The 16,492-nt window shown below is 39.9% G+C and overlaps 1 protein-coding gene across 5 annotated transcripts in view; it reads left to right on the top strand.

Annotated features, from left to right (window-relative positions):
- Positions 1–16,288, top strand: part of ptk2ab (protein tyrosine kinase 2ab) — a 57,084-nt gene extending 40,796 nt beyond the window's left edge. For 4 of the 5 annotated variants that reach the window (XM_034128194.1, XM_034128196.1, XM_034128195.1 and 1 more), the window contains 12 exons: positions 191–302; positions 6,043–6,120; positions 6,640–6,822; positions 7,364–7,489; positions 9,875–9,937; positions 12,080–12,119; positions 13,056–13,150; positions 13,356–13,364; positions 14,556–14,711; positions 15,172–15,252; positions 15,368–15,453; positions 16,007–16,288. In XM_034128194.1, the coding sequence (XP_033984085.1) occupies positions 191–302; positions 6,043–6,120; positions 6,640–6,822; positions 7,364–7,489; positions 9,875–9,937; positions 12,080–12,119; positions 13,056–13,150; positions 13,356–13,364; positions 14,556–14,711; positions 15,172–15,252; positions 15,368–15,453; positions 16,007–16,133 (1,156 nt within the window). In that variant the 3' untranslated portion in view covers positions 16,134–16,288. The remainder of the gene's footprint in view (positions 1–190; positions 303–6,042; positions 6,121–6,639; positions 6,823–7,363; positions 7,490–9,874; positions 9,938–12,079; positions 12,120–13,055; positions 13,151–13,355; positions 13,365–14,555; positions 14,712–15,171; positions 15,253–15,367; positions 15,454–16,006) is intronic. The other variant, XM_034128198.1, reaches the window with a different exon arrangement.
- Positions 16,289–16,492: the final 204 nt, after the last annotated feature.

Below are 16,492 nucleotides of genomic sequence, written 5' to 3'. Positions count from 1 at the left end.
ACTACAATATGTGTTAATGATAAATGCTAAATGTTAATTTATGCTGTAGGTGGTCACAGAGACAACACTATCTACTTATTTCTCCCAGTTATTCTTTTTTTTATTTTCCAGTGCTAGATCAAAATCAATTCAACAAGGTACCAGTACTGTTTTGTGTTTGATCATCTTGTGTATTTGGTCTCTTTTCCAGCACTATACTAGAGGAGGAGAAGCTCCAGCAGAAGGAGAGGAGCAGGATGGAGATGAGGAGGCAGGTCACTGTATCTTGGGACTCCGGAGGGTCTGATGAAGCACCACCAAAAGTAAGGCACCACCACACCACATGTTTGTGTCTCTGTCTGTGTGTGTGTTTATGTTGGTATGAGTGCAACAGGTGTAGTAATAAAGTGTCTGTTGTGTTTGTACTGTTGGCAATGAGACGCCCTGATCATTGTGACCCATGCTCTCTTCCGTTAGCCTCTCTGATATGCTTCCATGTTGAGTTGGTGACATATTTTCTGTTGTCTGTTTTTGCTGCATCACACATGATTGTGACTGTTCACCATTTCATATCGAGACATTGAAATTATTCAACTGGTAACTCTTTGATTTAATAAGTCCTCTAGTTTGAACATGCAAGGTTTCTGCAGAACCCCTGTAATGTTAAATTATTTCTGAAGTCAGTTGTAAAGTATGGTTTTCTTACTATGATCAAATTGAAAACTATACATGTTAATGGGTTCATGCTTTTGAATCACAACTTTTCAAGGAATGTTTGATGCATGTAGTTAAAGTTCCATATTATAGGGGAAATGCGCTTTCACACAAATAAGCAAATGTGGGTCCATTGACTCTGGCCTTTTGCAGCATTGACATGTTTTTGATAAATTGAATATGTTTTATCTGAAAAGCTTATGTTTTGACATGCATTTCCAGGCATTTCTTCTTGTGATCACGTATTATGGTGATCTTGCAGTGGGAAGGTTATTGTTCATAAAACATTCTAGTATATTAGAACAAGGGAGACATATTTGATTTGTGTTATATACATATATAAGCACTGGATCGGTTATCTTACTTTTATTTTTTTATAAAATTAAACCATTACCTTCAAATGTGTAATGATGGTCAGTTTCCTGAAAAAAATACATGTACTTCTTAATTTGTTCATAATGACCACCCCCACTGGCGCCATCCCAACTCACAGCTTGTTTCCCCAGCTGCTGGCTGCTTCTCCCTCTCATGCTGCCCCCCTTCATGCCCCTGCTGTTAGCATCTGCTAACTGCTACTCTTGGTCATAACTAAAGCCATATGTGTTGCAGAGCAGTTTTAGGATTGAGAGATTTGCTAGTTTAATCATGCTGTTTTTTGTTGCAGGTTTTAGTAAATGCTGCATTTTGTTTCATTGAGAACAACATTAATGTAAATGCTCTGCTTGGAGGGAAAGGTTTTTACTTGTGTTTGTAAAACATGTTATGCCCTACAGAGGCACACTTGCTGTATGGCTTTGGTTACAGTCTTGGCTTCAGCTCTTCCCTGTCTGTCTCACCTGTCTACTACATATCTCTATCTTCTATGATACCTTTTTTATTTCCTTGTGTTCGTCCTCTACCCTTGTCTATCTGTTTGCAGCCCAGCCGTCGCCCCTCCCTGCAGCCCACCTTCAGTCTGGACTGTCTTTCTGCTCCTTCACCTCTCCACCATTGCCATCAAAACCAACGCTCTGCCTCACAGCTTTCCCTCTGCCTTGGAAACCCTCATCCTTCGTCTCCCTTCACCTCTTCTCACCTACCCGCTCCTCCGCTCTACTTATCATCTCTGCAATTTCCCCATCACTTTTCCTCTGCTCCCAACCCTCAGCCTCAATCACTTCAAAACTCCACTTTTTACAATCACTCTTTCTCTCAGCACAACAATAAGTTTAACCCTGAATCCAAACCCGGCTTATCCCTACGGTCTCATCCTAACTTCTACTTTCCACCTCACAACAGTTCAGAGAGCTGGTCCAATGGCAGCTGTCCACACAAGACAAATCCCCCCACTAACGGTCACCTGCTCTGTTCATCCCAGCCAAAGTCAAACATCTCCCATCCCTGGCTCTCCTCCCCACTCCTCTCCCAATCGAGTCCTAACTTAAACTCTCTTCCCCGCAGCCTGTCAAATATTTGTCCCCACACCATCCAAAACATCCAGCCAGAGTCAAATTCTAATCCTAAAACTCTAACTCTGCCGCGCAGCTTTCACCCCGGCTGCCAAACTAATCCCAGCACTCCATTACAAACTGACTGTGACCCCCAGCACCAACACCCTGCTGTGCAGTCATGTGGGAGGCCCCCGCTCGTCTCTCCTGCCCCCCTCACTCTTCCACGTACAGCGAGACCCTCTGCCTGCTCTCTGTCCTCCGCCCACCACCATCCACCCAGTCGAATGCCACGCCTCCCTGTAGCTACCAACACAGCTTTCCCCATCCCCTGCTCTGAAAGACACACGAAGGCAGGTGGTGTACTGTTAACCTAAGCTAAAGCTGTTTTTATAACTACTAAAACAAACGTGTGTGTCTTTATCAAAAAAGTTGCAACATTCAAGAGTGTAGCCCCTTTGATGAATATCCAAGGGGAGAAATTCCAGATTCAAAGAATTGATTACAGACTGCTGATACATTGGATAGATTAAAAATGGCCTCTTTTGTACCTGTAATCTATTTAACATTACATTACATTATATTATCCAAAGGGACTTACAATAACTGCATTCAACCATAAAGAGCCAAAACTCAAAAGCAAGAATCTTGAAATTAAATTTCCTATCAATCTATTTTCTACATAAGCAATGTTTAAAATTCAGAATAAAGACATTCTTAGGTATTATTTATTAAAAGTATCATTTGGTGCGTCACTGCAATCAGTCCCTTGACTTTCCTTACCTTCTCATTTCCTTCTTTATCTTTACCACATTCGGTCCAAAAATAAGCCCAGTCTGAACTACACATATTTTAAGAAATGTTGCAACGGTTTTTGTTGAATGAATCAACAAATGCAAACTCATTTGTGAATCATTGAATTGTACTGAGTGCAGTGGTTTTTAAAACAATGCTTGACAACACCAGTGACTTTTAAAATGAGCATGTTTTTGCATGACATGTTTTATTTGTGTTGGACATGCTGCTGAAGGTCCTCTGTCGTGATTGAATGTAGTTTCAGATATTTATGTTTGTGTCGGGCATTGTGTTGATGTGTCCTGGGATTAGTGTAACCTATTTCTAGCCTGTTCAGGGTGCCCCACATAAATCCTAAATCCTGTGACCAACAGTCAGACACCTCGCACACACGTAGGACTTAGATACAGTAAATCATGGATAAGCCAGAAGACAAATATGCATATCATTTATCTAAACTACCTTTAACCTGCTTTGACATTTCAATCAAACTAAAATGACATAGAGCAAGGTCAAAACAAAATTGAAACACTTTTCTTTACACTAGGGGGAACCCAAAGTCCAGAACTAATGCTGCTATAATTCAACAACTTTTCCACTCCACAGGACCGGGTCTCAGCCTTGTTAAGGAGGAAAGCTATAACCATTTGATATAGTTTAACTCGTACTACATTCTGTTTTGAATTAAGTCAAATTGAAGTTTGTAATCATTTGTGATGGCTAGGATAAACAGTTACTATGAATACACTCTAAGAGTTACCTCAACGTTCTGTCTCTACCAGCCTGTTTATTCAGAGCTGGCTCTCTGTCACCTTGACCTCTGGCCAGTAGTACTACACATGAGTTTGTTTTGGTAGGTGACCCTGTTTTTGGAAGGAGCGTTTAGTCCTCCCACTGAGCTGTAACTTCACCCTACCTCCTACATGGAAAAAAGTATTACTTTCAATGCTTGTAAAGTGTTTAAAACACACTTTCATGTAAACATATAGGAAATACTGCTAAAATCAAAGATATTTCTGGTACCATAGGTACATAACAAAAATAGCTGCATAAAATAAGATGTGCCTTTAGTCAATGTTCTGTTGGGCCCTTAGCTGCATAACATGTTAAATCTTTACAACAGCTGGAATAAATTCCTGTTGTGAGTCTTTTTTCTGATGATGGATGAATGTGTGGGAGTCGATGAATTGTGCCCCAGAGTGGGGGCACAAGTCAAAAGAAAACCTTAATTACATTGTGCTGCTCAACATACTTAAAATTCTTCCTAGAGTTATGCCATGGGTCTACATATTAGTAATAGCAGTATGTGTCTCACAACAACAAGTTCATTTTGAAAGGAATCGCAATTACGGTCTACAAAATATACTGCCCTGAAATAGTTAAAATGCTCAAGATAATGAAAAATAGATTTTCTTTTGTCAAGCGCCGTGTTTAAAAACAGTTTCTTAAAACCCCAAATATAAGACACAATGGATACTTTAATGTCATCCATCAAAATGCATAACTAAATTCAGTTTCCTTTGTCCCAGTGCACAAGAAAACAACATGGTGTGCAAACAGAAAAAGATTAAAGAAAATAGATTGTAAAAAGACAAGTACCAGTACTGTAAATATAAATACAGGTTGTGTAAGTGATGCCTAGTTTTATCTGGTAACATTGACCTTTCCCTCCACAAAATGTGTATTTTAAAGTAATCTATTTGTCCCACATACCTGTGGATTAAGATGTGTTGTGGCAAGCCATAGATATACATTTTGATCAGATGCTGAAAATACACCCTAAGCTGACGTAGTGGTAAAAACAGGGACCCCAAAACTCAGCTATCAAAAAAGCAGGAACCGTTTTTCAACATTGCATTATTTATTTATTTGGTCATTCATTCTTACATTCAAATATTCATCCAAAGTGGAACAGATAGTTACCCATAGCTGTCTTACCCTAGTGCAACTACTTCCTCATTAACCTTCCTATCTGTCTGTTGTCCCTGTGTTTATTTTGCCATTTTTAAACTGGGTATTCCCCCGGTAAACCTCCCTCTACTTGGATAGACTACCACAGGCCTGTGAATCAGTTTCGGGACGATTTAAGATATCATTTTGTTCTTGTGAAGGAGCCCTGTGTCCTTCCATGTGTGAGCATGTTCACAACATGCTGTACGTTTCCCTGTGTCTGCCGCTCTGAGAGTTTTTAAATCTCCTGTATGTCTGGTCTTTAGTTTCTCTGTCTTGTCTGCTTCTCTATGTCCTCCCTCCCTTCCTACTGTTTTTCCTTTTCTCTCCCCTTCTCTCCCTCCCTCCCCGTCTTTCTTTGCTGTCTGTCTCCCTCCCTGTGTGTCTTTGTGTCTTGTCTTGCTGTCGGAGGTGTGGTCCAGAGAAAGCTACTATGAGAGCCTGTGGAAGGTAGAGGTTACATCACTGCTGTGCTAATGAGCTCTGTGTTAGAGAGGGTTAAATCAACTTTCAACAGCTTCATCACAACAAATCACCAGAAACCAAGAGAAGCAACAAGGGTGTGTGTTCACCAAGCACTTCTGTTTTTAGCTACTAGCCCAATGCAAAGGAATACAAATCAAATAGATAGAGACGAGAAGCCGACTCACGCTCCTCTTTAACCATCAGTAGTTGGCACAAGATAGTAAAACAATTTCTTATGTTTTACATTACTTTTTAACCTTTTCAACACAAATACTTCCAAATAAGAAGAACAACTGTGCTTTAAAGAGAAGTCTTTGGTGAACTTGCAACCATAACACCTCGTACACTCTGCATCACATCTAACCGCAGACCCCAGGGATGAGTAGAACAGGAACATCACATACTTTATAACAATAATCCTTGGATTTCATTGTTTGTAACATAGGGAAACTATGTAGTGCCATTTCGACTAACAGCTTGCTGGACTTGCAGCCCAGTGGGTGTTCCCTTTGTTTTGATTGACAGCTAACCCAGCCACACAAACAGCACCGAGGGGTTTGTGTGTGGATTGACTGAATGACCCCGGTATCCGTCCTCTAACGTTTATCTTGGGAAAACGATGAACAAGTGTTCTAACTGTGTTATTGTTTTTTCCCCCTGTCTTTTTTATTCCTCTCTCTCTCTCTCTCTCTTTCTCTCTCTCTGACTGTAGCCTAGCAGACCAGGATATCCTAGTCCTCGCTCCAGTGAAGGTTTTTATCCCAGTCCCCAACATCCTGGACACTACCAGGTACGCCAGTGGCAGAGACCGTGTATATAAAAGTAACATTTTACTGGGATATAAAATAGTAAGACACCCATATTTAATACTACCCAGCCAATTGTTTCAAAGTACCTCATATCTGCTCTGCATTGACAAACTACATCGTTTTTTTTTTATTTAAACAATATAATATTGTATTCTATAATCATTTTAAACTTTTGAAAGAGACATACTACTTTTTACTTTTACTTAAATTACAATTTGCTCAAAATACTTTCTTTCTTAAGTACTATTTCGAATTCAGGACTTTAAGTTCTAAAGGAGTATTTGTAGAGGATGGTCTTTATGCTTTTACTTAAGTAAAGGATCTGAGTGATTTGTCCACCACTTATAACATTGAAAGATATAATGTATAGCACATTTGAAAGGATGTAAGGGTGCTAAATGACCTATAGTTACTAATAACAAAGGTGAAGATGTAATCAAAAGAGAACTGAAAACCGGCTAACCGTGTGTCTTTCTCTCCGTCCTCCCTCTCTGGATCAGATGGCAGGATACCCCGGCCCTCACACCCTCCCCTCGGTGCCCAGCGCCCTGTACCCGCCACAGGCCACCATGCTGGACACACACCATGCGCACACACACCCCCGCCACCACGTCCACACACACTCTCAGCACCTTCCCGTTCCGCATGGACAAGACATGGCACTATGGGGCTCAGCGATGGAGGTAGGAGACACATTTTACACTCAAACACTCACACATATACACACGGGTAAATTAAGAGGATACAACTTAAACTCACACAGATTTATTATTTTTGGTTAAGACACAGCAGGTTATTCAGCTAGCTTGCATTCATTACCCCTCAATGACAGGAAAAAGGTATTTTATAAAGCTGTTTTTGTTTGTTATTTAAAGGTATATAATTTGCAAGTGTTAACAGTCATACAATATTGAATATACCAGTCGAACGCTTAAAGATTAAAAATGATTAGGATAATTTTACATCCTCAAAAGACATAGTGAATAAAAAGCCCTACCTGCATAATGAGTCCAGGGCACACATTTACAATATTATATTTAAATGGTCCTATTCTACGGCCCATTTACACCCATTATTTTCAGTGTGTGTCCATCATCTCAGTTCAGCCTCTCATCTGTCTGGTGTATGTGTCTGTGTGTGTGTGTCTGTGTTGGTGTGCACGTCTGTTGCTATGCTTGTCTTTTGTTGCATGCTTGTACTGTGTTTGTTTGTGTCGGTGTGTAGGACAGGGCAGTAGACATGCAGCAGTGTGTAGGCCAGCAGTGCCTGTTTATGGAGGAACAGCTGATGATACAACAACAGCAGATGGAGGAGGACCAGAGGTGGCTGGAGCAGGAGGAAAGGCTGCTGGTAACACTCAGAGCACTCTCAGACACACATATACTAAGAATGTAACGGTTCATTTAACATAAGATTTCGTTTGATACACTGAACTCTGTTAGCATAAACTTCAGAGGCAAGTAAACAAAGATTTAGACAATGTCATTCAAGTTTATTATAAGACCATTTTGATTTTTTTTATTACTACTTCAAATAAATGTAAGATCAGATGCATCCTTTTTATTATAAAACAATGGAGGGTACGTATATATATTTCACTGAAAAACAGTAGAGTATAGTGAATGGCTACATTTTTAATATCCCTAAGTATTTTTTGTTAGATATTGTTGTGCATGGGGAAGTGTTGTTTTTGATGCAAAGCTTTCTCTCTTATTTGCCATCCTTGACTTGTCAGTTGTGCTGTTGATTCTTTTCATTTAAGTTCCACGATGCATGTTGTTGTGTTTTTGTACATGTGTTAATGGACTCTCTGGAATACATCACATGCTCCTCAAGGACAATCACATTTCCATACATTTGATAAATATAAAACAAACTAAAGTCATTTTGGAAATCAACATATCAATATGAGTTAACTCCCTCAGAGGTTACGAGTATTGCATTGCATTCCTATTGGAGCCAAAGCAACACAATAATCTGTGACCAGACACCAACTTCATTTGGATACGCTGTTATAAAACATGTTCTTTTTTTTCATTGCGATAAATAAGACATACAACATTTAGTGAAAAAACATCAAACATATGGTACATTCAAACGACCTCGGGAAAAAACATATCTAATAGTGTGTGTGATTCTCAGCACTATGGTTTTACATACATACAATATTACAGCTAACTATTCTAGTAAAATTATCATACAAAGAAAAATGAATGTAGTGTGTATTGCTGTCTGATGGAGCTAGTTGCTTCTGATGGAGACCCTCTGACAAAAAGAGGGGGAGGTGAAGGAGAACGATTTCATGTAGGATGCATTTTTCTGTGAACACTGATTGAAGGATCTCTGGGGTTTTTGCTCAAGTATTTTATTGTACATGCTTGAGAGGGAGAGAGTCTGAAGGCAGGTGTGGCCTGTGTGAATTCCAGGCTAATGATAGGCTTAGACAATCTGACAGCCCAGTCAACAGTCTGTCTTTGACCCACAACCACTAACTGACAACACACAAGATTACTGAAAAGCTAGGAAGGCGTATATTTATGTGTGTGAGTGAGTGTGTGTGTTGGAGGCTGGTTGGTTTTTATCACACTGTTACTTCAGGGAGGGGCGAGAGAGAGGGGGGAGAAAGGGAGGAGAAAACAGAATAGTTTGGGAAAGAAGGGTGAAGACGTGCACTTACACTCTGACGGCTCCTTGGCAGCATGCTCCATCCCTCCTCCCTCCTCCTCTCCTTCCCTCTCTCCATGCGTCAGATATAAGTGTGCTGCAGGCAGGAAGCCGGAGTTATATCTGAATTCATGTCTTGATGAAACTACTGGCACAGTCATAGAGGCACACGGGGCTTATAGAGAGAGATACAGTAAGATCAGAAGCTGATAGCAACACAGACGCAACAAATCGGACACAAACGCTTCATCAGACAACTTTGATGAACTCAAGGGCAATGCTGGTCTTCAAGTCCTGTCTTGGAAAACTGGTAGGAGTAGACAGTGTGAAAGTTGTGTGTGGGGGATATTTGTGTGTTTTATTTTGGCGTTTTTTCTAGGGATTTTTGTCAACCTCAAATGTTTTACTTAAATTGGAAAAGGCTTGTTTGATCCTGCAGCTTTGTACGCGGAGACTTTGTTTTGGATGCATAAGTTAGTACGTTTATTTTTAATGTGAGTTTCACTGCTGTGTTTCACTCATTCATTTTCTCATTCGCATAATCATTGTAACACTACAGAGTAAACTTTGATTTCAAGAGCTGGGAGTCACTTTCTCCCTTTTTTAAATATCAAAGTAGAGTATAAACTGTCTTTTAATTATTCATTTAAGGGTGTTTTTATTTCCATTTAGTCTTTCAGTATAAAGGCTGTACATGGCAGTTCTTCGATGGGAAAACATATTTATTTAAATGCAAGATGACTTCTAATCTACTGGTTTAAGTGACTAAAATTGCACCGTATACTGTATTGCACCAGTCTTACGACAGCATGTGATTTGGAGCTGGTGGCATGCCATGAAAGGGTATTTGTCTCAGAAAAACTCCCAGGAATAAAACTGCAATACTTCCTTTGAATACACTCAAATAAAAGCAATGTGACTTAGTGTCATTTGGAAAAAGAATTTCCTAAGTGTTAATATAGAGCTTTGAATCTGCCTTGTTTAATATCTAATTGATGTAAAACCAGTCTAGTGCTTAGTTACTTGAATTATGTAGATTTTATTTTTATGTTTATTTGTTTGTGTGTTTAGAAACCAGACTCTAGAAGCTCTAGAGGGAGTCTGGACAGAGAAGACGGTGGACCTCAACCACCGGTAAGTTACTTTCTCCATCTGATTTCTCCATCCAGCTCACTGTTAGTTGGTGTTATTTATGCAGGCAGCGGGACAATAACAGTCATTCACACAGAAACATTTTGACAAGGAGTTCATATTTTTCCCCTTAACGAACTGTGCCTCACATCCTTCTAATTTTTACTGTCACCCTCATGACCATTTGCCACACATTAAAAAGGGAAGTTATTTTTCTTAACAGTTTGTGTTTTTAAGAGAGAAGGATGTCTGATAACGACAAATGTTGACGGAAGTCCACATTCTGGTTGGACTCACTGTGATTGGCTGTTTGTTTGGATTAGAGCTAGGGGGCACTGATCCAGGGACAGGAAGTAACCTGTCGGGGGCGGGGTCACCACAGAGGGGTCAATGAATTCCCACAATATCACCAGTTATTAATAGGGCACTGTTGCAAGAAAACAAGTCGCCATCTTTTTATCTTCTTTCTATCCCAGTGTTACTCCCAGTACCTCAGCATGCTGGCAGTCTGTAGTCTCTGCTAAAGACTATCCACACTCTTAAGAGCGTCAAAAGTACCATGAGAGGACAATATTGTGGATCTTGTCTTATCATGCAAGTCTTGCAGCTGCAGCTAAAAATATGAGTGCCACTTTAACTGGATGTAGTTTTCAATACTTAGTTTCTTACTTAACTTGCTTGCTTACTTTATAACGTACTTACTTGGAACACTGCTTTCTTTGTCTTCAAGCTTTACTGCATTAAAATAATCACTAGCTACAACCTCAGTATGATTGTGTTCAGACCTGCTACAACATCAGTGTTTGTAAAGGAAGACAAAAAAGACGTTTCGTAGCCTTCACTTAAGAGATTAGCAGTTATTTCTTTGAGCACTGTGGTGTAACTGAATGATTTGCAGTGACAGATGCACATTTTTCACTCAAAGATGTTTTTACTGAGCAAAACATAATGGTGATCATACCTTTTAACACAGATGGTATTAAAAGTAACTCCATCTCTTTCTTCCCTCCTGTAGTGTTGTTTCTTTTAGATCCTCAGTCATCAGTGTTTTGCCCTTCTGCGATTACGTTTTTTTCTCCTAAAACGAAATAGTTTTGTCGATCAGAGCTTTATTGTTACTTTATCCCGGAGTTGGAATCACAAGAGCTGAGAACACGGCTGTGTTTTTGATGCCAGCAAACGTTGTTTTGCCACGGGCCAGATATTTCTGTCTCTGTAATTCATCTCTCTGCTTGTCCTCCTCCCTTTGCATGGCTGTGGTTTGTGGTGGTAAATCTCCCTTTTGTGTGTGTGTGTGTGTGTGTGTGTGTGTGTGTGTGTGTGTGTGTGTGTGTGTGTGTGTGTGTGTGTGTGTGTGTGTGTGTGTGTGTGTGTGTGTGTGTGTGTGTGTGTGTGTGGTGTGTGTGTGTGTGTGTGTGTGTGTGTGTGTGTGTGTGTGTGTGTGTGTGTGTGTGTGTGTGTGTGTGTGTGTGTGTGTGTTGTGTGTGTGTGTGTGTGTGTGTGTGTGTGTGTGTGTGTGTGTGTGTGTGGTGTGTGTGTGTGTGTGTGTGTGTGTGTGTGTGTGTGTGTGTGTGTGTGTGTGTGTGTGTGTGTGTGTGTGTGTGTGTGTGTGTGTGTGTGTGTGTGTGTGTAATGCTGAATGCTGAATGCTGTAGTATTTTGGGGTGTTTGTGGTTGGCAGACCGCAACACTCTGAAATGATTTCTCACACAGAAAAAACAACAGATATTCAAGAGTAAATATATACCATGTCTGGCACCCATACAGAGTTATGTGGCATCATTGCTTGCTCACAAGCATCAAATCAAAAAGACATGCTGTGGGTTTTATCTGGTTTTGAAAGGGTAGCACTAACAAAAGAGGTACATTTTTTTCTTTCTCCTAGAATATTTTTGTTAACATAAGTAACACAGTGCTAGACCACACACTGCTGAGAACAGAAACAACTCCTCGACCGGAGATGAGGTTGTGGGTTTTACAAGAACAAGTTGAGATGCTGCGTCACGTGACAAGTACATTAAACTGGATTCTCTACATTTTTCACAACCCGCCTGTGGGTTTTTGCGTGTGAAGTTCTAAATTGCTATTTTATACTTTCTTCATATGTGTTAACCAAATGTTTTGTTGTTGTGTTTGTTTGTGCAGACGGGAAACCAGCACATATACCAGCCCGTTGGGAAAGCAGGTAATAGACTAGCCCAGGGCTATTCAATTAGTTTGGAATGGGGGCCGGTTTAGGAAAATGATCCAAAGCAAGGGGCCGGGAAAAAGATGGCTTGAAATATGAGCAATCGTATTAAGAGCTTCAGATACAGTAAATACTACAACAGCATAGTGGAGTGCATATATTGTGTTTCATTAAATCAAACAACATAGCCCCAAGGCCTTTATAGATCTAAATGGCAAGTTCAGAACTTAGTACATGTGAAGCTAATTTAACCATCAACATCATTTAATTTGATTTGATTTAGGTGAAATTATCTAATCATTCACGCAGAGATGCAATCAATGACAGGAGTTGTCACTACAGTAGCTAGTAGGTGGGTTCGAAACCCGAGCCCGCCGAAGTTGTCAGGCATTGTCTTCCCCTCTATATCTCAATGTAACACCCTCTCTGGAATAAAGGCACTCTGGCCCAAAAGAAAATCTTTAAAAAAAGAAAAAAAGTAGATTACTTTTTAACATTATACTTAAAGGGCCAGTAAATATCACCCCGGGGCCGGATTTGGCCCGCGGGCCGCCAATTGAATAGCCCTGATCTAGAGGAAGTGAATGGGCAACATTTTTTGATTATGAAGAAATAGTTGAAGGTGTTTAGTCTAGCAAAATCAGATTTTCAAATGTGAGGAATCACTAGTCACTAGGAATGTATTATTTGTGGTAAAAACAAAACTTTAACGACGTCACATTTTGTTTTCATAGACTTGACTATAAATGGATAATGAAAATGTTTTTCAGTTGGAGATCCAAATACCAGTTTGTACGAGTACGAACTCATACAGTAGCTGGATGTTCCCTCAGAAAGAGCTGCTTAAGAAAGTACTATTTGTCCAGTAGTGGTTTGGAGACTGTAAAACTGTGAGGAAGAATAATTTTCACTTTTATATGTCGTTTCCTGCAGAGCATGCAGCTCCCCCAAAGAAGCCCCCCCGACCCGGAGCCCAGAGCAGTCTGGCCTGTCTAAACACCGGAGACAGCTACAACGATGGAGTCAAGGTACAGTAACACACAGATCAGAGCACACATACATACTAATATAAAACACACCTCAAAGGAGAGCACGCACAGACAAGGATACATTTACTAAATATATGGTTTGCATGTTTTTAATGCTTTAATATTTTCCTTTTATCTTCTTTTCCTTTGGCTGCTACCTCCTCCTCCTCTTCCTCCTGCACTCTGCCTTACTGTCGGCCTCTAGCCCTGGCGGGTAAGCAGCACACTGTCTGTGTGTGTGACTGTGCGTCTCGTCTGCTAGTCTGTCATGCCCATTTGATTCCTCTTTCAATCAAATCTTTGATCTCTCTGTCCAACAGATTGTTGTTATCATATAAACACATAAACACATTTATCACCCAGTGCCAATTCTTGTGTAAATACCAATCAGGTTTCTTGTTTTACTGTTTTTTTAACTCTACCTAACATCCAAATCCAAATAGTTTTGCTTGTTGTCTTGTACTAATATGAAATTGTCCATTGTTTAACATTTTGAACAAAGGATGCACTTAGTATTTTGTTTTCTACGCCATGGTGAAATACTTTGTCAGAGTAGGATCCAAAATAGTAATATAAATGAAAGAGAGATCCCTCCTCCTCTGTTTTTTATTTTTTAAAGTTCCTTCCTTCTTGTAGCATGTCAAATCTTAATGTTGTACACAAGAATCGGATAGTAGTACTTTTTCAATTTGTATTTATTAGAATTGTATTTGAAGTAGAAGCTGGCCATTATGTGTGCAAGGTTCAGAGCTGCAGTGTTTTGGCAACAGGAGGTGTCTGAAACAGATAATGCAAAAGAGACATCCCTCTAAAGGGAAGAGGTAAAGGTAAACAAAGCATGTAGAAAAACCTGCGTTAAGGTAATAGACTTATTTTGGTTCACAGAATTTCTTTTAGCAGTGCTGAAAATCTAATTCAGTAGCAGTTCAAGCAATAGTATTTGTCTTCACAATTTGAAAGTAAACGGATCATTGGGTAGAGCAAGGTCAGGGTTAAATGGACTCATTAGTTACGTATATCTATACCAGTGTGCTACTGCCATCTAGTGGCAAAAACAGAGAATTACAAGTATTTTGTGTCATAGATCTACATCTAATATCTTCTCTAATAGTTCACCTATATTAGGGTTTGTTTTTTATTTTGAGCTGTTTATTTACTCAGATATTTAAGAAGTGTTTTGTCTTTCAATTTCTACCACCATATGTGCAGCAAGGTTAACCAAAGGCATGATTCATGTGTGTCTCTAAAATCATTCAGGATTTTTACATTTGTACAGACTCATATTTCTCATCATCATTGTCTCAACTTGTTATCTGTGTGTCGATGCCCTCACACAGACCTGTGGGTGTTTTTTTGAATCACTCCGCCTGTGACTCATTGCTTCCTTTGTGCTCTCCTGGTTCAGCTGCAGCCTCAAGAGATCAGCCCGCCCCCCACCGCCAACCTGGACCGCTCCAACGACAAAGTGTACGAGAACGTGACGGGATTGGTCAAAGCTGTGATCGAGATGTCGAGCAAGATCCAGCCAGCTCCTCCAGAGGAATACGTTCCTATGGTTAAGGTAGTCGAAGCCGTCAAGCTCTCATTTTCATATTCATCACTATTTCTCAGAGGGTCGCTGAATTTACAGTTTCACCCTCTTGAGCCGCAGACCTCTGCCTTAAAGATTTTAAAGTATTAACATATTGGTGCTTATTAATCATTTTTGACTCACCCGGTAACCAGACAACAGATCGGTCCTTTTAGCCTCACAAGAGGTTGCTTTCAGTTGTGGTATCTTTGCTTGTACTTAATTTATTTCTCCACCCTGGTTATCTCTATATGTGTAGGAAATATTACTTAAATTCTCATCTTAACCTGGTGTTTACTTAATCACTTAATCATATTTATTTTATATTTCTTCATATATATACAGTAAAAAGGTATATATTTTTTTTAACACCATGTGAGTTGATTCACTTCCTAATGTTCTGTTTCGAAGGTATCATTTTAAAGTACTACGGTCTGTGTGTGTGTTTCAGGATGTGGGTCTGGCGTTGAGGACACTGTTGGCCACAGTGGATGAGACTCTACCACAGCTTCCAGCCAGTACACACAGAGAGGTAATTACACACTCTTGTGTATTTTTGTAAAACGCTTGAGTAGTTTGGTATCATTTATATTGGAATAGTATCATTAAACCAGATTGATACTTAATGATCTGGTTTTCTTCTACAGATCGAGATGGCACAGAAGCTCCTGAACTCTGACTTGGCCGAGCTGATTGGGAAGATGAAGTTAGCCCAACAATATGTGATGACCAGGTAGCTTAACTAGTTACAATATTGTATTAGTAATGCCTCATTGCAGTGCTTAATGTTGACATCATGAAGTTGCTCCTAGTCTGCGCACTGGTGAAGCACACATTCCTGAGATGCCCTTTTTTATTGTTTTTTTAAATATATTTGTTTTAAGTCTTGTACATATTTATATTGCATTGTTTGAGATATCTGAAGTTTTTATATAACACAACCTCACTGTGTATATGACATTAAAACCTTTGAACCTTCAACCAGCCTGAGTTAAATGGGGGCAGAAACAGGGGGGAGAGACTATCCTCTATGTCAATGTACTAACAAGACACAAACTTTAAACTCAAGCAATGGTGCAAAAGCTTCAGAAGCTTCCAAAATAAGTATCTGGAATGGAGGCACTTTAATAAAAAGGAAACTCATTATGCTTTTAGAGGACATATTTTAGAGAAAACTGTATAAACAGTGGCTTTAATATTGTACTAGTCATGTCTCCCATTAGTTGTATCTGAATAAGTAATCTTTGTGTGTGTGTGTGTGTGTGTGTTCTTCTGCTCTGTCCCAGTCTGCAGCAGGACTATAAGAAGCAGATGTTGACAGCGGCTCACGCTCTTGCAGTTGACGCCAAGAACCTATTGGATGTCATTGACCAATCAAGGCTCAAAATGATGTCCCAGTCCCGCCCACACTAGCCCTATGACAGCTGAGCTGACCAACAGGACTTGGTCTATTATTTAAAAGAGAAAGCATCATTCTGGTAACTGTTATCAATGGAGAATTAGAGTTACGTCAAGTGAGAGTTATCGGAGCTGACTGCTTTATGTCAAAGGAGAACGGCTCTGATCTTTGTCCATGAAGAATCATTAGATGTTGTATCCTGTGTAAGCCGAGGTCTTCTCTCCACCACTGTGACTTTTGTAACACAAGAACAGTGCAAATCACTTCCTGAATCAGGGACCTGGCAGCTTCGCACTCTCTGGACTGTAATATAATGATGAGAGGAGGAAAAGCAAAAAGGAGAAGACTTTAGAATTATGAGACTGAGAAGAGC

The sequence above is a fragment of the Trematomus bernacchii genome, unplaced genomic scaffold (genome assembly GCF_902827165.1).
Source record: "Trematomus bernacchii unplaced genomic scaffold, fTreBer1.1, whole genome shotgun sequence".
NCBI lineage: Eukaryota > Metazoa > Chordata > Actinopteri > Perciformes > Nototheniidae > Trematomus > Trematomus bernacchii.
Note: the sequence above shows the minus strand (reverse complement) of the source record. Positions and strands in the feature narration are given on the sequence as shown.